The 21,910-nt window shown below is 41.4% G+C and overlaps 1 protein-coding gene across 2 annotated transcripts in view; it reads left to right on the top strand.

Annotated features, from left to right (window-relative positions):
- ric1 (RIC1 homolog, RAB6A GEF complex partner 1) overlaps positions 1–20,727 on the top strand; it is a 35,469-nt gene extending 14,742 nt beyond the window's left edge. The window contains exons 3-27 of one of the 2 annotated variants that reach the window (XM_059357414.1): positions 2,027–2,106; positions 4,065–4,172; positions 5,903–6,048; positions 6,248–6,384; positions 7,322–7,410; positions 8,405–8,493; positions 9,631–9,775; positions 9,874–9,922; positions 10,140–10,313; positions 10,411–10,623; positions 11,283–11,321; positions 11,879–11,989; positions 12,608–12,697; positions 12,821–12,981; positions 13,753–13,891; positions 14,007–14,123; positions 14,548–14,955; positions 15,061–15,372; positions 15,547–15,705; positions 16,229–16,365; positions 16,472–16,752; positions 16,848–17,060; positions 17,210–17,387; positions 17,484–17,672; positions 18,467–20,727. In XM_059357414.1, coding sequence (XP_059213397.1) covers positions 2,027–2,106; positions 4,065–4,172; positions 5,903–6,048; positions 6,248–6,384; positions 7,322–7,410; positions 8,405–8,493; positions 9,631–9,775; positions 9,874–9,922; positions 10,140–10,313; positions 10,411–10,623; positions 11,283–11,321; positions 11,879–11,989; positions 12,608–12,697; positions 12,821–12,981; positions 13,753–13,891; positions 14,007–14,123; positions 14,548–14,955; positions 15,061–15,372; positions 15,547–15,705; positions 16,229–16,365; positions 16,472–16,752; positions 16,848–17,060; positions 17,210–17,387; positions 17,484–17,672; positions 18,467–18,782 — 4,080 coding nt within the window. In that variant the 3' untranslated portion in view covers positions 18,783–20,727. Of the gene's footprint in view, positions 1–2,026; positions 2,107–4,064; positions 4,173–5,902; positions 6,049–6,247; positions 6,385–7,318; positions 7,411–8,404; positions 8,494–9,630; positions 9,776–9,873; positions 9,923–10,139; positions 10,314–10,410; positions 10,624–11,282; positions 11,322–11,878; positions 11,990–12,607; positions 12,698–12,820; positions 12,982–13,752; positions 13,892–14,006; positions 14,124–14,547; positions 14,956–15,060; positions 15,373–15,546; positions 15,706–16,228; positions 16,366–16,471; positions 16,753–16,847; positions 17,061–17,209; positions 17,388–17,483; positions 17,673–18,466 lie in introns of both variants that reach the window. The other variant, XM_059357413.1, reaches the window with a different exon arrangement.
- Positions 20,728–21,910: the final 1,183 nt, after the last annotated feature.

Raw genomic sequence — 21,910 nt, 5'->3', positions numbered from 1 at the left:
TTCTTCTGTGAGAGATGTGTTTGTCTAAGATCTGTATTTAGATACTAATTTGGAACCAGATGCCATTGAAAAAAACTCAATATTTCCTGTTGTTGAATTAGAAAATATAGAGTATTTTGTTGTGTTGGTACAAGCTCTTTGAGTGCCTACTCATATGTGAGCTGCATGCGCATGTTAAGCTATATCAACTAACTAGGTCACTGTAATGAGACTGTGTCCTACTGTGATCATCTTAAACTATATATAGTGCTCATGTGAATATGACATAGTGGCTATTTTATCTCTGCAATCTAAGTGCAAAATTAATTTTCTCAACACACTACAGCCAGTGTAACATTAAAGGCACCTCCTCCAAGTCTTTGATTCACTTTGACAGTAAATTAAAGTCTGTAAATGTCATGAAACGGGCTGTTAGTAATCAGTAGCAGCTTGTTCCTCAGACCAAACCACTTAATGCATCATAAATTCCACATTAAATTATCACATGTTGCATATGAGCTGCATGTTTGTAGTGTTTTGTGATTTCTGTATATAATGGCTTTCAAAGGTGGTGATTATGTGCATGTGTGAGCAGTATCACTTTCATTGTGTTTAGCAGTTAACTATAGTAAAATAAACACCTAAATGTGTATGTTATCTTTCCGGTAGTCTGAAAGAAAACAGGGTGGGAAACAAAATAAAATCACCAGTGTATGAAAAACCTGTTTTGTGCCTGCAGTGTCTCACCACAAGCCAAACGTTTTTGCTTTACTATTGATATTTCTTTCTGAAGTAGATTTCATGTGTTGTTGTTTGGCAGTTTTTGCCTTTGTAGCTCATCCATGGCTTTGTGCAGCTCCAGGGCTGTTGATGAGTTTAGCAGGCCTCAGTTTGGCTCCCTCCTCTTTTTTTTTTTTCTTTTCTCTCTTCAGTCTTCATGTTGCTGCTGGCTTTAGCCTCTCTCTGGTTTGGGTTTTCCTTTTGCTATGGTGATGTGTTGGCCTGCTAATGCAACACTGACACCACACCAGAAAAGTCAAGGGTTGCTTCAGTGCGCTGCCAACAACTATGAGCAAAACATGAGCATATAGTGAGGCATAAATTAATAAATCACTGTAAATGATATAATTTGCTTTTCCTGCATTGAACTCACTCAGCTTTAAGGCATCTTTGTAGCATCACTGAACTCTTTATGTGCAGTCAATGGCACATTACTGCTGACAGTGGAGTTAAGATCAGGTTTTCGTGTCGCGTTTCAGTCTACAGGCTCGATTTCAGCTGTCTCGCTGACAGCACTGTGTGTCTGTGTGCGTGCAGTTGTGGAAAAAGCACTGCTACAACTTTATACACACATATGCAGTATTGTGCTTTACTAATATTTTGACATCGTAGATAATGTGAGCTTCTTTACAGAATGGAGCCTGGAGTGTGAGTTTCAAATGCTTTAAAATGCTGACATTTGTTTCTGAGCATCATTATCAGTAAATACTCAGCTTGTGCAGGATTGTGCAGTGCATACAGATATTTTAAAAACCATGACAGCGTTGCAAATATTATCGTTTATACCTCTTACCTCGGAGATCGGTATATGCAAAATTATCCATAGATCTTTACTGACTACCAGCTGTTTATAGTGTTAATTATAATGTTACAATAATTGTTTGTCGAAGGCAGATAGCGCTACATCAAACATTATAGGTGTGGATTTTCTTTTCTTGAGTTAACAAGGACAGCTATTATTTTAAAAAGGACACGCAGTGTAATCGATTTTTCCATCTCCTCTGCGATGGTAACTGATGATGTGTTTGTTTACTGATGAACCCTTTTTCTTCCCTCCTGTCTTCCTCTCTCTTGCAGCCTAAAGGCATTGAGTGACTTTGCACATTTGTGATGACTTTCAAATGATTAAGTTCAGTTTCTACAGTTTCCCATCAACTCATTTGTCTCAAACATTTTATGTGTTCTCTTCCCGTGTCTTTGTGTGACAATAAAAAAGTGGGTGATATTGATGTTTTTTTAATGCCAGTCTTTTCCTCTCTGTTCTCAGACTGCCAAAGGCTACATCCTCTTGTTTGATGTGCTGGGTGGAGGGGATGACAAATCCCTCTATGAGCCTGTCTATCCAAAGTGAGTGCAACACACACACACACACACACACACACACACACACACACACACACATACTCTCATACACATTGAATGCTTGGGTGATGTGAGCAGAAGGGACCAAGCCTTGCCAAGCTTGCAGGAAGGTTACACCACCAAGTGACATTTACCCATCATTATGCATCAGTCTTAAATGTTACCTGTATCTGCTTGGGGTTAAATATGCAAACACATGCATGTATGGGAAACACAGCAACACTATCTCTGTGCAGTTTGAATTGTTAAGTAGAAGCAGTGTTTTTTCCAATATTAGCACTGCTTCTCACTAGTGTTATGACTGCAATTATAATGCTATTGCTGCTTATAAACAACCACAGCAATGATTTATGTGAACACTTAGTGTCGTTTGCTCGCTGCAGTTGTTAGCAATCAGTCGGCAGCTGTCTGTCAGTGCAGCTGGTTAACAATGCCAGCAGGAATACAAGAGGGCTTTACTGCTAAATCCTCTTGCATAATATTGTCTTTGCTCTTGACTAAATATGTAATATGAAAATAATTTGCTGTGGTTATATGGTTGTAGTTATATTTTTGCAAGTTGTTGTAATCCTCACTGATTTTTTTTTTGTGTGAATGTTGGTGATAAAAAGACAACATGGCCTAATGTATATGGACGTCGCAGCGTAACATCCATTTGTGACCATTCCAAATCTGTGAGGCATTAGTATGATATTAAAACAGCATCCAATCCTCTAGGTTTGCTTTCCAAACAGTCCTTGACCAAAACAGGAGCATGTCAATGTTCCCCAGCTAAATATCCTCTTAATATGACGTATAAAGGAGACATTTTAAATGGTTTTATGTTCTCGGCAATGCTTTCTCCATATTTTTTTTTACCTGTGTCAATACAATGCCTATAAAAAGTATTCACCCCCTTGGATGTTTCACCCTTTTGTTACTTTTACACATGAAATCATGGTCAATATAATTTGGCTTTTTTGTCAAGAATTTACACAAAAAAAAAAAAATCAACCCTCTTTAATATCAAAGTGAAAACAGATTTTTACAAAATAGTGTCAATTAATTAAAAATATATAAGGTAAAATAAATGATTGCATAAATATTCACCACCTTTAAAGTAACTGACCTAATTCAACAGACTCAAGCTGGTTGATGCCAGCAGTGTCACAGTTAGTGAAATGGAGATCACCTTAGTGCAGTTGATGTGTATCAAATGATCATGGTTAAAAATATCTGTGTCTGGGAGGTCCAGTCTCTGGTTCATTAGTATTCCTGCTACAATTGCAACATAAAGACAAAAGAACACTGATTATTTGAAGGTTTATTATTTTTATTTTTTTACAAATTATTGGCAAAAAAAAAAAAAAAAATTACATTGATCATGGTTTCATGTGTAAAAGCAACAAACGGGTGAAACATCCAAGGGGGGTGAATACTTTTTATGGGCAATGTATGTTGAAACCAGCCACAGCTTACAGCCTGATGTTATACAGCTCATCTATAATACCTCAGATTCGTGGGCAAGACATTTATATTCCCACAGTGGCTTAACACATTTTACCATTCAAACTGCATTTCAAACACCCTTTTTCCTTTGTTCTTTTGCAATTTGAACTGAAAAAACATAGGATACAAACATACCTGGGGACATAGGATAATCCCACCACAAGAATGTGCATAGGGGAACCTGTGTGTTTGTCTTTCTTACTTTACTAATCCTTTTGTGCTTTGTATCAGGTGTCCTTGTGTGTGTGTGTGTGTGTCAGTGTGTGTGTCGGTGTGCCTACAGTGTGTGTTGATGTGTGTCGCTCACATTCCTTGACAGCATACCAGCAGAGGTCAGGCAAGTCGGGGCCTATCCAGTGATCTTTTTCACCACCCATTTTTGGGCTTGAAACAGTTTTCTCGTCATGCATCAGTAAAATGAATCTGTGTATTAATGCATTTGTGTGTTTGCACAGAGGAAGTCCTCGTGTGAAGGTGACCCCGGGTTATAAGGAGGAGCAATGTGCCCCCGCTCTGTCTTTAGAGATGAAGAAGCCTGTGGATCTGGAGGCCCCAATCACCAGGTGGGATGCAGTCTTATCATCCTCTTATCTCTTTCTCTGTTTTTCTCTCCCTCTGTTGTGTCTACACATACTGGAACCACCAAAAGATATGCTCACTCGGATCTTACTGAGAGCTCTTTTAATGTTTCCTTTTTTTCCCCACCATACCCTTTTGCATAGCCTAACCTCCGTTTACATTTTAGTGTACAAAAAGTCTTTAATCACACACTGTCTTCCATTAAAAGCTTTGAAAACTACACAAGTCAAAACAAAATCACGTACTGCATTAACCATTCATAATCTATTGATGTGGATTTATACAGTTTGTACATTTTGTTAATTTTCTTGAATCCTACACTGACCTTATAATTTCAACTGCAGTGGATATTTAAAGAACTTCCGCCATTTAAAAGTGACCTGCTCTTTCTGCGTGTTTGAAGGGTATTTGGTTCCGAGTAAAACCTTCTTCCTCTCATGGAAAGTCAACTTTGGCAGTAAGAGACGGCTGAAGCACAGCGAGATGCTCAACTCCTCCACTCTGTCAGTTGTAAACACAAAGGCCTGCAGAAAAATACATGAATCTGCAGAGATTGAAGTTTGATGTTGAGAGAAGAGTGATGGACAGATGAATATGGGTGGGGTGAAGGGCTCAGTGATGATTGATGAATGCATGACAGAAGAAACAATTCTGTTTCAGTGCTAGCTGGATGGAATAAAGTGTTGCCTGGAGCATAACTGATTCAAATCAGCCTCGTGTTCCTGGACAGTATTTATTCATTTGGGGAATCCAATTTAGTGAGATTGATTGATTGCTTGTCATATAAACTCACTAGTGCAGTGCCCACTTAAAATGTGCCATTATTATGACATTCATGAGAAAAAATGACCAAAGCCAAGAAACAACACTGGCGCCTGTTGGATGAGAGCCAGTGTCTACTTCTTGTCTTCTCTGTGGGGGTTCGGACTTTTTTTAATTTCAGTTCCTTTCTTTTCATTTCCCACCTTCCCTTTTATCACCCCATCATCCTCCAACTCGACGTCTTTGTTTGCCGAGTGACAAGAACGTTTCTGCTCGACTTTTCTTTTTGTCCATATTTTTGTTTGTCTCGTGTTTGTATTGTTTCACGTCCTTGTGTTTATCAGTCACATCTCCTCCGCTGTGTGCACTTGACGGAGATTACAGGGTTGTCGTCTGAATGAGAGCACTCATGTTGGCATTTCAAAGGCACAGCTTGATTGTGCAGGAGATGAGTGGGTGTCTCCTGCTGTGAAACTACAGTGGAAGTTGTTGCCTCCTCCACAGTTGAAGTCCACTGTGCTCGACACCTTTGACTTCCTTTCATTTCTCTATTTCTGACTCTTGGTTGTGTCATTGTGCCATCTTCAGTTTTTTGAAAGACAATGAAGCGCTTTACACACACACACACACACACACAAACACACACACACACACACACACACAAACACAAACACAGTGTTGTTTGTGTATTAGAAGACAGTGAGCCTTGGCACGGCCAGCTATGTGGCCTCATCGCAGCTGGCCAGTAAAAGTTTCAGGCTCCACTCAGAGGGCACAGCTGGATGATGACTACTCTACTGTTTTCCAACACTGCTGTTTGTTATCTCACTCCCACTCTTCCTACCTTCCTCCCCTGCCTGTTTTCTTTTACTACCTCCTCTTCCTAAGTTTTCTTTCTTGTCTTCTGCACCTCAATGCTCATTTCTGTGTTTCTTCTTCATCTTTCCACCAGTCTGCAGTCCCTCCAGGAGGACTTGTTGGTGTGCACGGCAGACGGCTACCTCCATGTGCTGCACTGGGACGGGCTAGGTAGCAACGGACGCAAGGCCATCTGCCTCACTACAATCCCCTTCTCGCTAGACCTGCAGTCTGCTCGAGGTTAGAAAAGACCAGAGCATAGAACTAACCACAGAGAAGAGAGCTGACTTGGTTCTAGTTTACAGTATAAACAGTTTCCAACCACTTTCGAATGCTGGGAAATACATTATGAATACACAGTTTAATTTTTTACCCTTTTCAAGTTGAGTTCCCTGAAAAAAAAAATGTAACCTCTATATATATGTATGTGTGTGTGAAGGAGGTCCCTCTCTGGACCTGGAGGGAGTGTATATCCGTTGTATGGAATATTGTGTAACCCTGGACGGCTTCGCTGTGGTTCTGAGTGACGGACGCCTGGGCTTTATCACGCCACTCAGCAACACCATCACCGCAGATGTAAGAAAACTCACACACGCGCACGCGCACACACACACACACACGCACACACACACACACACACACACACACACACACACACACACACACACACACACACACACACACACAACGCTGACATTTAAACACACACACACACACATTTTTACCAAAGGGCAAACACAGGATCCAAACCCAGATTATGAAAAATGTATAATTGTTCTTACATTGAAAAGCCTGATTTTTCTTGCAGCCATTGATATGCATATGGAATTATGACAGGAGAAACACCACCAAACTATTTTAAATAGGAAAATCCCTGATTGTTTACTGACTTTCGTTGACTGAATGCCACCATGAACAGTCCTAAAATAGCAACAGTGGGTGCAGTGCTTACAGTGTGACCTGAGGGTGGAACCAGCGGGTGGCCAATGTTTGGTTATCTGGTTTCAATAAAATGTAATTTAATGACAAGAGCACCAGAACCCCCAGTTTTCCCAAAGAGGAGACACACAAAAACAATTATACAACTGATGTTTGTGTCAACAATTTTTCAGATTTTTTCTATCAATGTCGAGATCATATGATTCAATGCAGGACTTGCGGCTATTTGTCTTGACAGTAATAACTGTATCTGAAAGATATCTTTTCACATCCAGAAAGACAAGACGATTAATAAGATGTTTTAACATTTTGGCATGAATGATATTCTTGAAATTGGATAGTGGGTGTTTCGACTCTATTTACATATAAATGTATCCAGATTTAAATGTCATATTAAAATCGTGACCGAGCAGTTTGTAATAATAGGCGTTTCATTTAGATTTAACACATTTTAAAGTTAAATAAATGTGATGTGATTAAAGGAAACGGCAGTAAAAACATGCATTGCGGACCTGCAACTGACACCAATTCGGTTCATTGTCATTCCTGAATGTTTTGTGTGTGTTTCCAGCAGCTGCAGGGTGTCTGGGCTGCAGATGTGACTGATGGCACCTGCGTGGCTGTCAACAACAAGTACAGACTGATGGCCTTTGGCTGTGCCAGGTACGTGTCTGCAACTGTGTCTCTGTCTCTCTCTTGACAGTACAGTGTAGGGAAGAAAACCTGGCTATGTGTGCATTTGTTTGCATGCGTGTGTTAAAGAGATAGATTGTTATCCACGCAGTGTGTGTCCAGTGTGAGAATCTGTCAGTTTGTGTTTGCAGAGGCCTACCTAGCGTGTGCTCGCCAGAAACTCCCAACGGGTTGTGCAATCTGCCAGGTTGGCAGGAATTTCTCCTCGTCATTGCTCCCTCCTCTCGTTCTTCATCTTTTTCTGTTTTGTACCTCGCTGAAATGTTCCAGTCCTTTCTGTAATTGATTTTTTTTTAGCAGTCCTTTTAAAAAAATAAGAGAAAGTAGGGCCTAAAATCTCTCGCTATACAGGGAGAAGTCATTTTCTCTGGAGCGTGATTTGACTACACCTTTGAAAAAACCTTTCTAGATAAAAGTGTTTGTTACTCTGATGTAGAACGCTGTGATTTTTAACAACTGATTGAGCCAAGAGGTTAACTAATGCAGTTTTTCATTACATGGTGCTGTTCGACACGGCTTCGGCTTACGTTTAATAAAGACCTAAAATTCAGTGTCTCAAAAAATTTGACTATTATAAAAGACCAATTTTAAAAAATTTGCTTAATAAGGAGATGTTGGCCGCTGAAAAGTGTGTCCATCTACAGTATATGCACTCAATATTCGTTGGAGCTATTTGACTTGAACTCCCTCGGTTGAGGTTCCAAGCGAGTTCAGCTGACCAACTGATCAACATCGCACACAACTCGGATATAGATATATGTGCATGTGTGTGTTCATATGTATGTGCAGTCAACATGAGCTGGAGCTTGGAGGCTCTGCTCCAAATTGTAGCTGTAGATCACTAGCAGTGAAGCAGCTTTCAGACCCTTTAAGTAGCTGTTTCTGAATATATGTGTTCCCTGCACAGCTTTCACTCCCCAAGGCAACAAATTCTGACTCTTAAGTATGTTTGTTTCCATTACAGCGGCTCGGTGCTGGTGTACATGATAGACACGACAACAGGATCCATGCAGCTCTCCCACAAACTGGAGCTCACCCCGAAACACTACCCAGGTATCACATCATATGTTCCCCATATTTGTCTTTTTCCTTTTTTCTCCATTTTTGTCTTCCCGTGTCACACCCCTGCACACATTCCTCTCTGAGATAACTTGCATTCCTTCAGCTGTCCCTCTCTTGGGTGCACATGCCTGTGTTTCCCCCTAGGTCACATCTGTTTTAGTCAGACTGTAATAGGATCTAAAGCCAGAGCTCCCCCTAGTGGGTGAACTGACATTAAGGCCCATCACCATTTTAACAATGAATATGTCTGTTTGCAGGCAATCTGCAAATCTTGCAAGTCTTAAAAAGCACTAAATGTTGTTTCCTTATACGTAAAAGGCTTCCCAAAATCATACATTTAAACTGACAAAAGTATTTTGCCTGCTGCAGTCAGTAATGTTATTTTTAAAATGTTATCTAATTAAGGGCTGTCAGGAGATGTTACACACTTGAAAACAAAGAATAGGATTGTTGTGATATTGGATAATGCACCTGGGAGGCTGCATAAGTTGCTGGGGAGCTCATTGTTCCAGGTCTTACTTTATTGTTATATATACTTCTGGGAACGACTGAAAAAGATGTGATGTAATAATAGACAATTCTAGGTCACATGGTCCCTACTGGTTTTCCAGTGTACTTTTATACTTTGGCCAGAGTGATTATGTAACTGGTATTAAAAAGCATTCTATGTTATTATTGAAAAGTTCTTGAAAATAAGTAAATCAGAAATTTCCCTGCAGAAACTCATGTTTCTTTGCTCTCTGTAGAATTACATTTTTGAACCTGGAATTGTGTCAAACACAACAAGACAATACACAGGATTATCTTGTCTCACACACTTGAGACCAGATAACTTTGTATAATGCATCTTGCAGGAGAAAGGAATGTTTCTTCATTTCAAAACACTTTGCTTGGCTATGGCCAGAGTTTCCATCAAATAATATCACTCTGTAATATCCATTCATGAGCTCCGTGCATCAATGTACAAGACAATATCCAAAAATAGTGTTCTTTAACTGCAACATGTGTCAGACAACAAGGGTTTTAAAATGTTCACAAAGAGCATGATGTGTGATTTAGTGTCAGATATGAGAATATACTTAAATACTCCATCATACCATTTACAAAAGCATTCACTTGCTTGTTTAGACATCTATAACAAGACGGGCCCAGTCAAGTTGATCTGCTGGTCACCTGACTACAGCGTTGCCATGGTAACATGGGAGTGTGGTGGCCTATCACTGTGGAGTGTCTTTGGAGCTCACCTCATCTGCACTTTGGGAGAGGATTTTGCGTAGGTGGACACACACACACACACACTTGCAAATTCACGTCAACATTTCAGTTTTCTTGCTCTTTTAATACCTTTGTATATTTGTTGTCTCCCCTCAGGTATCGTTCTGATGGTACCAAGAAGGACCCCATTAAAATCAGCTCTATGGTAAGTGGATTTATTTTATACTGTCTGCATTTTAACACAAAAAAGGACATTTGAATATAAACCTGTTGACTTGGAAAGACTATTTCAGAGATTTAAGGTTACAGAAGTCAATCATATAATTAAAATGATAATAAATAATGACAGATCAGTTTCCACTTATCCTGTTATTTACAAGCCAATTGCTTTTTATTAATTTATTGCATACTGCCCTTTCCAGAGCTGGGGAGCAGAGGGTTACCACCTTTGGGTGATCCCTAACAAACAGGAGAGGAGAAGGCAGGAGGAGGAGCAGGAGGACGAGGAGATGGTCACACCTCCTCACCGCTCCCTGCAGGCCGGCATACTGCAGTTCCACTTCATCAAGAGTGCCCTCACAGTCAACCCCTGCACGGTGAGAGAAAACAGATCATCAGTTTTGTGAATAAGTAAACACACACATACATGTATCAAACACTGATCCTGTGCTTTCTCCTCTCCCGGCTGTACAGAGCAACCAGGAGCAGGTGCTGCTCCACGGTGAAGACCGCCTCTACCTGACCTGTGGAGAGCCCTCGCAGGTCCACAGCGCCTCTGACACACACCCACACACACACCTACACCCACACGACAGCAGCCCACTGCATCATCCCCCCAACCCCGACTCCTCTCTCTCTCAGGGACTCAGCACTTTACTGGGACACAAGCACTGGCACGTGGTCCAGGTAAGTCATCATCACAGTCATCGCAACATTTTGGCAACTTTTGCAAACTATTTTCATTATAAACTTTATAAACAGATCATAATTCTATAAAACTGAAAACAATCTCTTATGCTATAACATTGAAAATATCAGTATGCACTACCTCTCAACCGTTTGGGGTCACTTATAAAATGTCTGTGGTGTTTTCCATGAAAACAAACTGTTTTATTCATAAAATGATTTACGAAATGAATTGAAAATATAGTAAAGACATTACAAGGGTAGAAATAATAATTTTAACTTTTACAAATCTCCAACTTTACCTCTAGATACTCAGCTAGCCTGAGGATGGATCATTTTATTGCTTCTCAAATCAGCACAAAAAAATTTTCAGCTGTACTAACATAATGTTCCCAAAAAATTCCCATCATAACTTGCGAGTCAGCAACAAGGAAGTGCAACAGATGATTTCTGTATTATTTGGCATTTTGACTGGATCATCAAAGACAAATGAGAGATGAGAGGCAGTAAATGAGTGTGTAATGCTTAATATCTGTCACATCTCCAGAGAGCTTTATTCAAACAGTGTCTTTATCCTGCCTGTCTGTTCAAAAGTTCAATAGATATAAAGTATAATTGATTATCTTGTATTTCTCATTGCATTTTTTGTATTCCTCTAGATTCACAGCACATACCTAGAGAGCAACTGGCCTATACGGGTAAGTGTAGGAACGTGTGTTTGTAATTTTGCCTCCTGATCCACTTGGTCCAATGCTAGAAAAGGTTTATTTATGTGTATTAAATAAACTTGTGGCTTTGAATGTGGTGTTATGTGTGGAACACATAGACATCTGGCACCATAAACCAGTTAAAACAAACATTAATTGCAGGTATCATTTCAACCATGTGTGCTCAGACTCTTAAAGCTGCAGAAGTCGGTAGTTTACAAAGCAGTAATGGTGACAAAGTAAACTCATTTTACTGCGTTCACAAGTCTGTGTATATAAGCAGAATTGAGAAAATTTATATATATAAGGTACAGTAAAAGAGTTTTTCCACCCTCGAAGAGCATGGGATGGGCTATGAATAACAGCTGCTGTGACCCTCTGAAGCCCATTAATTATATGATACACGAGTATACAAACACTTGACTTGTCAATATGTCAGTACACCACGTCTGACTATAAAACTGTTTAGTTTTGTGTGCGTGTTTGTATTCTGTGTCAATACATGACATTACAATGTTTGCCTTGTGGACATTTGTGTGTGTGTACAGTTTGCAGCCATCGACACAGCAGGCCAGTGCATGGCTGTAGCAGGGAGGCGGGGCTTTGCACACTACTCCTTATTCACAAGGAAATGGAAGTTGTTTGGAAACATCACTCAGGTATGTGACATTAGCTGCGGTAACATGGAATATCTCTTTAACCCCATGCCCCAAAGCATTTAATCAGAATTTAACTTCTTTGACTTCAGGGCTCCAGACTAACTCATTTTACTAGGAGCACTGGTGCTCCTAACAATCATTCACATTTACCCTATTTTACCTTTATAAGGCCTACTAATTAATGATTCAGTAATGAATAAACAACTAATTTCAGAAAATTACAATAATTTAATTTTAAGGTCACAAATAAATTCAAATGAAATAAATTACATTTTACATTCAGGGTGCTTTTAGAAAAGGACAAATGAAATGTAAACAAAAGGGACGTGTGACCTACCTGTCATCATTAAAAAATACTTTATATTTTTATTATTATACTTAATTCTTTAACATGAGCTAAATTCAGACTAGTCAATAACAGTAACAACTTCACTGTCGATCTTGAATGATGGGTACCTCGCATCTTTAATTTTCTGATGTGTCCAATTATTTTAGAGAATCTGCTATATAGCTAATACATTTCCCTCTTTTTATTCTGTACTTGTTGTTGTTCAAGTACAGGAGGAGATTTTTAATAGTTTAGTGGTTTGTTTTAAAAATGTTTGCTTTTCTCTTTAGGAGCAGAACATGACAGTGACGGGAGGTCTGGCTTGGTGGAAGGATTTTGTCGTGGTGGCCTGTTACAATTTTACAGACCAGCAAGAGCAGGTGAAACTAAAGCATGTCTTATTGTATCTCATGAATTCCACTATTTCTTTCCATTTATAGTGATTCTACTTGGTGTTGGTCTCGGTACAATGTTTCCCTCTGTTCTCCTTCTGTTGACACTAGTTGAGGCTCTATCAACGATCAACCAACCTGGACAACGCCTTTGCGTCCGTCACTAAGCTGCATTCAGACACTCTGCTGCTCAACGTCTTCAGAGACATGGTCATCCTGTTCAGAGCTGACTGCTCCATCTGCCTCTATAGCATAGAGAGGAGGAACGACAGGTGTGCACATGCATCACACATTCAGTCCTAACTTCAGAGCTCTCGCATACCACTCACTATCGCATATCTGACTTAATTATTTGACCTTTCTTTTTTTTCACTTGGAACATGTTTGTTTTTCTTGCTTTGTAACAGTAGGGATGATGTGTCAGATGGTTTTTACGCCATAAATCTTGACCATTTTTTTGGCAACTTTTTTGGCCAACATTCTTTGAATAAATGGGATACTAGTGTTTACATTTAGCACACTTTCTTCCTTTCATACACTGCAGCACCAGGGAAATCCTTGGCACCAGGAGTCATAATAGGGTTAGGTAATAGTGTTACTCAGTCACATTTTCCCTTGGGAAAAGAGGCTTTTAGTTAGAGCTATTGACCTTCAAACCATCACATGACAGAACTGGGCCTCAGCATTACGTCCTTCAAGAGTAGAATATGTTTATAATGAACAGTGTTTGGCCAGATTCAGAAATTTTAAACTTTGTCAGAATTGCTTATTTAAATATTTTTAGTGACCTTTATTTGCAGTCAGGGACATTGAATAATAATTTAATCAGGGAACATCCCTGAATGAAATCCTTAAGTAAACTGCATTGCCAGCATTTTAGAACATTGACTGCATAGACATTAAGAGTAAATGAGGTTCTCTTATACTGAAAGCTGTTTCAAATGCTTGAGAATTAGTCGTCCAAGTCTTTTTCTTAGGTTGCTTTTTTTTGCGTTAGTTTTGATTCTGACTTATTCTATTTTTCCCTCTATTTGATGATCCAGTCCACATCCGACAGCCAGCGTGGAGTTGTTGCAGGAAGTGTCAATGTCTCGCTACATCCCTCATCCTGCCCTCGTGGTCTCCGTCACACTCACCTCTGTGCGCACAGAGACTGGCATCACATTGAAAGCCCCGCAGCAGGTAACACACACACACACACACACACACACACACACACACACACACATGCATGGATCTATACTGTCCTTATTGTCACATGTGCCATTCATGTTTTATGTGTGTGTGCCCCTGTCAGGCCTGCATGGCAGAGAGCATCATGTTGAATCTGGCTGGCCAGTTAATCATGCTGCAGAGGGACCGTTCAGGACCGCAGGTACGAGAGAAGGAGACGCCTGCCAACAACAAAAAGCTGGTGAGTCCAAACAATAAGCTATGCAGTGGTCTCACGTTACACTTGTGTTTTCTGCACCAGTGATTTAGGAGCTTGTTTTTGACCTTGTGCTCATGCTAGAACAGCATGCTGGAATAAATGAGTAACTAATACTAAAACAGCCCTCTCGAGTTTCACAAATATATGAGTTGTGCAACATATTACCCAATTTCCAAGCTGCTTAGCTCAGGGTAAATGTTGCTTAAAAGCATTAGTGTTTATATCAGTTTTCTGTGCTATATCACTGGTGCATTCAATGTTCAGTGGTTGATGACAGGTGATCTTGATGCTGGCCTAGTGATCTTTAGTTGATGTGCTAGTTTTATCAGATTTATAGTCTTTTAACCCTCTGAACCACAAGCTGTTTTTTATTAAACCCCTACAACACGTTTTCTTTCTCCCCTAGCTACCATTTTGTCCTCCGGTGGTGTTGGCCCAGTGTGTGGAGAATGTGTGGACCACCTGTCGCTCCAACAGGAAGAAGCGCCACCTGCTAGAGGCCCTGTGGTTGTCCTGCGGCGAGGCGGGGATGAAAGTCTGGCTGCCGCTGTTTCCCCGAGACCATCGAAAGCCCCACTCCTTCCTGTCCCGACGCATCATGTTGCCCTTCCACATCAACATCTACCCTCTGGCTGTGCTGTTTGAGGATGCCCTTGTATTAGGAGCAACCAATGAAACTGTGCTCTACGACGGGCTGCAGGGATCCTCTGAGCCACTGGAGGCGCTGTTTCCCTTCTGCACCGTAGAGAGGACTTCACAGATCTACCTCCATCACATCCTGAGGCAGCTGCTGGTTCGCAACCTGGGTGAACAGGTATATGGAGCCTCCTCTCTCATTACCTCAGCTTAGTGAAGATGAAGATGAAAATGAAAATCTGCTTGTCCAGTCTTTCAACTCCTCGTTTCCCCTCTCTCGCAGGCTTTGATGCTGGCTCAGTCATGTGCCTCCCTCCCCTACTTTCCGCACGTCATGGAGCTGATGGTGCACGTCGTGCTGGAAGAAGAGGCGACATCTCGGGAACCCATCCCCGACCCTCTGCTGCCCACCGTAGCCAAGTTCATCACAGAGTTCCCCCTCTTTCTTCAGACCATTGTCCACTGTGCCAGGAAGACCGAGTACGCCCTGTGGAACTACTTGTTTGCCGCTGTGGGGAACCCCAAAGATCTGTTTGAGGAGTGTCTCATGGCTCAAGACCTGGACACAGCAGCCTCCTATCTGATCATACTGCAGGTAGTGACACATTGACACTACATGCACATATTCAGTTAGCTTTCCATAGCACAATGCAAGGATTAAAGAAAAGATCTCATTCAAAGCCTAAGAAGAGATGAAATCATACCTGACTAAAGCTGTTTTGGGTGACATGAAATCATAAAACGTCTCCATCTCTTCCCTTCTATAAAGAATATGGAAGTTCCAGCAGTGAGCAGACAACACGCCACTCTACTCTTCAACACGGCGCTCGAGCAGGGCAAGTGGGACCTCTGCCGGCACATGATCCGATTTCTCAAAGCAATTGGCTCTGGGGAGATGGAGACTCCGCCCCCAACACCCACCACTCAGGTAGACAACTTCAAATAATCTCTGCATAGATGTATTTCTTTTGCTTGCCACTTTTATTTGATTGAAAATTAATATACAAATGGTACAAAATCAATAATTAATTTACTATCCATTTGACATGAAACTCTGACTGTAAATGAGAGCATCTTCTCTCCTAGCACCACACGATAATTCTACTCCTCAAAGAATTGTCACTAGCACTTATTGATGCACTAATAGCTCTTATTGCACTATACCTTGATTGTTTGCTTTTATTCTTCCTGTAAGTCGCTTTGGATAAAAGCGTCAATGCGTCTAAATGACTAAATGTAAATGTAAATGTATTTATTAATGATGTTGACATCTTGTCAGTACTCTAAAAGCACAAAAGAAATCGTCATGAAAAAAACGTTTAATCATTAAAAGATGACTCACAGAATGACGGCACAAGCACTCATTTGTTGCAAGTAGTCTGAAATCCCATTATGTTTTGTACCCACAAACAGTAAACTGTATTCCTGAAATGGTGTGTCTGTGTCTTAAGGAACCCAGCTCAACTGGCGGTTTTGAGTTCTTCAGAAATCGAAGCATCAGTTTGTCGCAGTCGGCAGACGCCATCGCTACGGGCAAATTCAACCTGCAGAAGACCTTCAGTATGCCCTCTGGACCCACTGCTAAAGGGTATGGACACACACACACACACACACACACACACAAATACAGTGGCAAAGATTGTGAGTACTAGTATGTTTTACTCTTTCTCTATCTCTCACCTTCTTCTTGTCAGTCGGGACGTGGAGTGTGCAGAGAACATGTACATTGACATGATGCTCTGGCGTCACGCCCGCCACCTCCTGGAGCAGGTACGCCTTCGCGACCTGGGGTGCTTCTCCGCACAGCTTGGCTTCGAACTCATTGGCTGGTTGTGTCGCGAACGAAACCGTGTGGCCCGCGTCGAGGACTTTGTCTCTGCGTTAAAGAGACTCCATAAGGATTTCCTCTGGCCCTTCCCTGTCATTCCCGTGGGAAGCATCAGCTCACCACTGAAGAACGGACGGTGTCGCACAGGTGAGTGACACACAAGTGTAGATTTTCATACTTCCTTCATGCTTTTGGCTCAATCCAAACATTTAATCGTGATTTTTTTTTGTTTGTTGTGGAAGTGCTGAGCACACGGCTGTTGAAGTCGCAGTCAGCTGACAGCCTGTTGAACAGCGACATGGACACAGTGCCACCTCAGGCAGCTTCAACCAACCACACCTGGATAGACGGGCTCGGGCAGCGGGCCAAAGACATGGACACAGCCTCGTCTGCTCACTCCAACCAACACTCACCACAGACACACGATGCGTTCCTGTCCCTGCTCACCAACAAAGGTAAAAGGAGTCAAACAGTTAATCCCAGTTAATCCCTAGCCATTTGTAAACATATACAATAGATTCACCACTTGTCACCAGCGTTTAATAACCCTCATCAAGTCCCTTTTCTCTCTAATTCCTCCTTTTCCTTTCTCTGACCCCTGTAGTGGAAGAGTACAGCGTTGGCTCGGCCACGGACCTGACGGAGACCAGCTCAGTGGTGGATGGTGATTGGACGATGGTCGATGAGAACTCCTCCACTCTGAGCCTGAGCCAGGCTGAGTTGGAGCACATCTCCATGGAGCTGGCCAACAAAGGGCCGCACAAGTCACAGGTGCAGCTAAGGTGAGATACCATCTCTTAACCTCACTGCCATGATCCCACTGCAGTCTGTGTTTAGTTCAGTGTGAAACCAAAGCTGCGCCTCTCTCTTTCCCTCAGGTATCTCCTTCATGTGTTCATGGAGGCAGGCTGTCTAGAGTGGTGTGTAGTGATTGGTTTGATCCTGCGGGACGCCAGCGTCATAAAGCAGGTGATCGGCTTCCTGGACAGCCCCGAGGTTCCCCAAGAAACTGTGCAGAGTGTTCGAAACGGCTTATTAGCTGTTGACGCGTGGGTCTCCACTGACTGGTGGGTATAGCTCCGAAGATGCTCTGTTCACGTCAAACAAGCTGCCATAAAATTATATATTAATATTATTTTCCACTTTCAGAGTTAAATCTTTTAACCAACATCTACCAAACACTCATTGGTTTTCAGATTCATTTAAATGCCAATTTGTTCACATAATGACAGTACTATTAGGAAAAAAACACAAAAATTTAATAATTTTCTGTATAATATTTTTTTTTTTTTTTTTTTTTTTTACAGTGGGTTATGTCAGTGATTACCAACAGCACTGCATTGCTCTGTAATACAGCAGCTATAGCCCCAGTGGAAGCCAGGAAAATGGCATGTATTGCCTTATCAGGCAAACATGAGGTGGCTCAGTCTGGTGGAAAATAGAAAAGCTGCGCTCCAGAGCTCTGGATTGCAAGTCTGATATAAAAGAATGCATGTTTTTATGCTATAATGGTCTTGGGATCAAACACTGTGGTGTTAATGGGGACATTTTTGTCCTTTAGGGTCTGAGTGTCTGCATTTCAGCTATTTCGGTTTATTATGGACTTATTGTAGGAGCTAAGGTTGAACTTCCAAATTGAAAAGAAAAAAAAGTGCCAGAATGAATGCCTCATATCCATTAACACAGACAAAATGATTGGAAAATTAATTAAAATTAAATTCAGTGCAGAATACAAATCCTACATTTTTAAAATTCAGAATACAGTTGATTCAGGGGGAGTTTCAGTTAGAAAATACATGTTAAGGTAACGAACATTATACCCAGTTTCACCTTTTCCTCTCCATCTCTCACCTTCTTCCAGTCTGGGATACAAACCATTTCTGAACCTGATCCAGCCGCAGCTGCAGGAGCTGATGGATTCAGCAGCTGAGCAGGTGCAGCCCGAGGCCTTCCAGCCCAGCACCCAGAGCTCCAAGCTCGGCGGCTCCGAAGGGCTGGGAGGAGCTGCCTTACCGCGGGCGGAGGACAGCAGAGGTGCGGCGGCTCCGCTGGGCCTGACCCTGCCCTCCCTCGAACCCGCGGGAGGTTTTCCCCGTCCCCCCTCTGAGGACTGTCCACCAGAGCAGACAGAGGAGCAGGGGGACGAGGAGGGAGCCTATGACTGCACCTTATCCTGAAGCCGGGAGCCTCCTCTGGACTCAAACCTGTGAACTCGAGGGAGAGAGAGGAGGAAGCAGCAGCTGCAGTGGCTGACTGGAAATATACTTTATTTTTGTGCGTATGTGTGTGTATGCGTGTGTGAGTGTGCACAGAAAGTACCTTTCCTGCAGGTTCTTACTTCAGTCAGTATTATCCGCTCATCAGAGCTGCCCTTCCTGTCGACCCTGTGGATACGGAGCTACCAACAGAGCGACAGACAGCCCGACTGGCACAAACTCACGCACAACCAGAGACAGGGTTCAGTCCGATGGTTCCACTCTAACAGGCCTCATTATACCAAGATGAGCTGTTAGACAAAAGTTTGTCAGTTTGTGTGTTCATACATCAGGTTGTGGTGTTTGGAAGCTGTAGACCAGCACAGGAAAGCACCAGGATTTTTTTTTTTTTTAATTTCCAAGACAGATGTTTTGTGTGTGTAGCTTTTCTTTGGCACTCATACGAAGTGCAACTGGAGCCTTTGAAATGTTTTTTTTTTCCACTGTCCAGACGAAAAGCTCCATTGTTTCATTTGGTTTAATGCAAGAATCAGTTCAAAGATAAGAAAGGAAACCCTGAGTGTATTTGCATCAGCATCATGCTACATTGCTAAGCAAAATGTAGAACAAAGCTCTCGTCATGAAACATTTTCAGGACTGAAGTGCGTCCGAGCCTACAGTACAGCGTGCAGTTCTGTTTGTGTGCACAAGAGGTGTTTCATACTTTCATACCTCATTTGATTTGAAAATATTTTGTGATAACTTTTTCAATAATGTAACAGTGTACAAGACAACATTATTTTTCTATTAATTACACCTTGTCCCGCTTGTAAAAAAATAATGGTATGAATTCTATGTAATTCTTAAGAAGTGACGACCTTAAGATTTCTAAGAAAATGATCTCTGAGAAGAATCCACCGTTGCGAGTGCAGACTTGTTTCTTGCCACTGGGCATACCTCTGCTCCTGTTTATTTTTTCATGCAACAACGCCCCACCTTTGCTGAAGTTCAGGCCCAAAAGTGTCTAAGGGGAGTCTGAGCCAGGGTTTGATCAATCTGATCTTCTTCATGTGGTCCAGATTTTAAACAACAAGCAGATCAGTGTTTAGCCTTCCTAAAGGGGAGCAGATTTAAGGCCATAGTGCAGTGAAGGCGATTTAAAAACCAAATCATTTGATGCTTTATCCAGCTTTTAAACACACATTTGGGTTTCAGTCCGGGACATTCAAAATGTGTTTCCTATCATCAGCGAGACAGATTGTTAATATCATGTTATTAAAGCCATCCTACTCTGCAGATTTTGTACCTATCACCTATGAAAGAGCATCATTTGATTCCCTTGTCAGCAGTGTTAACAGTGACACGTCGGTATCATTTTTTTAAAGTGAGGTTGAGATTGATTTTGTCATGGCATTTGTTGTGGAATGGAAGTGTGTAATTTGCCCCTCAACATCTGATAAGGACTCAATATTTCGTCCAGTCCGGTATGCATATCACATCCCTACGTTGGTGCTTTTAGGGCCATTGTAGGTATTAAAAATAATTACAGAGCCACCGGTGGAGTGTAATATTTCAAGAAAAAAAATCCGTAATGTGAAAATAAATTTGAAAATGTTTGTTTTTTGCTGGTAAATTTTTTTTTCTTTGTAAATGTACAGCTTTAATCTCAGAATATCTTTTGTTTCTCTCATAAATTTACCACTCTAATCTCATTTTGAGTTTTTTCCCCCTCAAATAATGACTTTTTCTTGTAGTATTACCTCCCTCCCTCCTACAATGGCCCTAATACGCTGTCCCCGAACGGCTTGAGACAGTGATTAAAATGTGTGTGCTTCTGTGTGGATTTCTGAATGTGTGTACCACATTGTATTGAGAACGTGTTGACATGTTTGGTGACTTTCATCACATGTAAATTGATTTTATCGTATTAGTCCTCAATATTACTATTATTTATTGGCATTATAGCTGAGTGGTAATTATTGAATTGATGCTCTGTTGGTTTTTATGACTGATAAACTTCTCCCCCTTTAGTTAAAGGTATACTATGCAGGATTTTCCTTAAAATCATCACTTCCGAACCACTAGAAGTCTATGGTGTCTGTATCTGTAGAGAGTCTGCTCTCTGGCTGTATTTTCTCTTATATTTTGCTGTGTTTGGGACATTTTCGGGCATCACCCTTTGGCCACAAATAATGGGGCACAGCGCCAAAAACGCAAAGTGGACAAAGCTTGTTCCAAAACCAGAGTGAATCCTGGATTTTGTAAATTCCTGCATAGTATGCCTTTAATCAAAGTTGTGTATTGGCTCTCTATCGCAAGCACTAAAAGGTTCATCACAGATATGTCAGTATTATATTGTGCAATGTATTGAAATGTTACTCAGCTTTATTTTTTATTACGTTAACAATTTTTTTCCCCCAGCTGTTTGCTTTTACCTTTCATGATAGACCAAATCATATTTTATAGATGCATTTTTACTCTCTTGTCGGTGAGTACAAGAAGAGTGTGGTGTGGTATCTGTTCAAATTTCGATTCTTCAGTGGTTTGTTTTATGAATTGCCTGTATTGTTAGAACACTCATTATTCACGAAAGGGCAAAATGATGTACTGTCGTCACTCAACATAAATCCTGTTGCACCCTCGTTGCTCTGAACAAGCCTACAGCCACACTACGCTGCTCCGCTGTAAGCTTCTTACTTGACTTGAAAACGGTAACACGACGAACCAAAGACTTTACGTCCAGAGGCCTTCTGTTTTAACCGGTTGCTTCAATTGAGCGCTTGACTCATTATGCAGAGAGGGGAAGAGAGAAAAAAAAAAAACGTCACACATACCCTAACCCCCATCCCTCTCATCATAACCATTGATGCTCAAAACTAATGCTGACAGCATACGAGACAATTTCCTACGGAAATGAATATTGCAGATCTTTTTTTGGTTTCTTTCTCTGTGGAGCAAGGAGCGGTCGGTCAGGTGTGTCTCGTGGTACTCGGGTGTCACAGCTCTCCCTCCCTCCTGTGTACAGTTTAAAAGTTTTGCCTGTTTCCTGACTCAGAGTAAAATTTTATTTCTGGGGCGGCAGCAGCAGCAAACATCCTCAATGCAGTGTA

Source organism: Centropristis striata, chromosome 19 (assembly GCF_030273125.1).
Source record: "Centropristis striata isolate RG_2023a ecotype Rhode Island chromosome 19, C.striata_1.0, whole genome shotgun sequence".
NCBI lineage: Eukaryota > Metazoa > Chordata > Actinopteri > Perciformes > Serranidae > Centropristis > Centropristis striata.
Note: the sequence above shows the minus strand (reverse complement) of the source record. Positions and strands in the feature narration are given on the sequence as shown.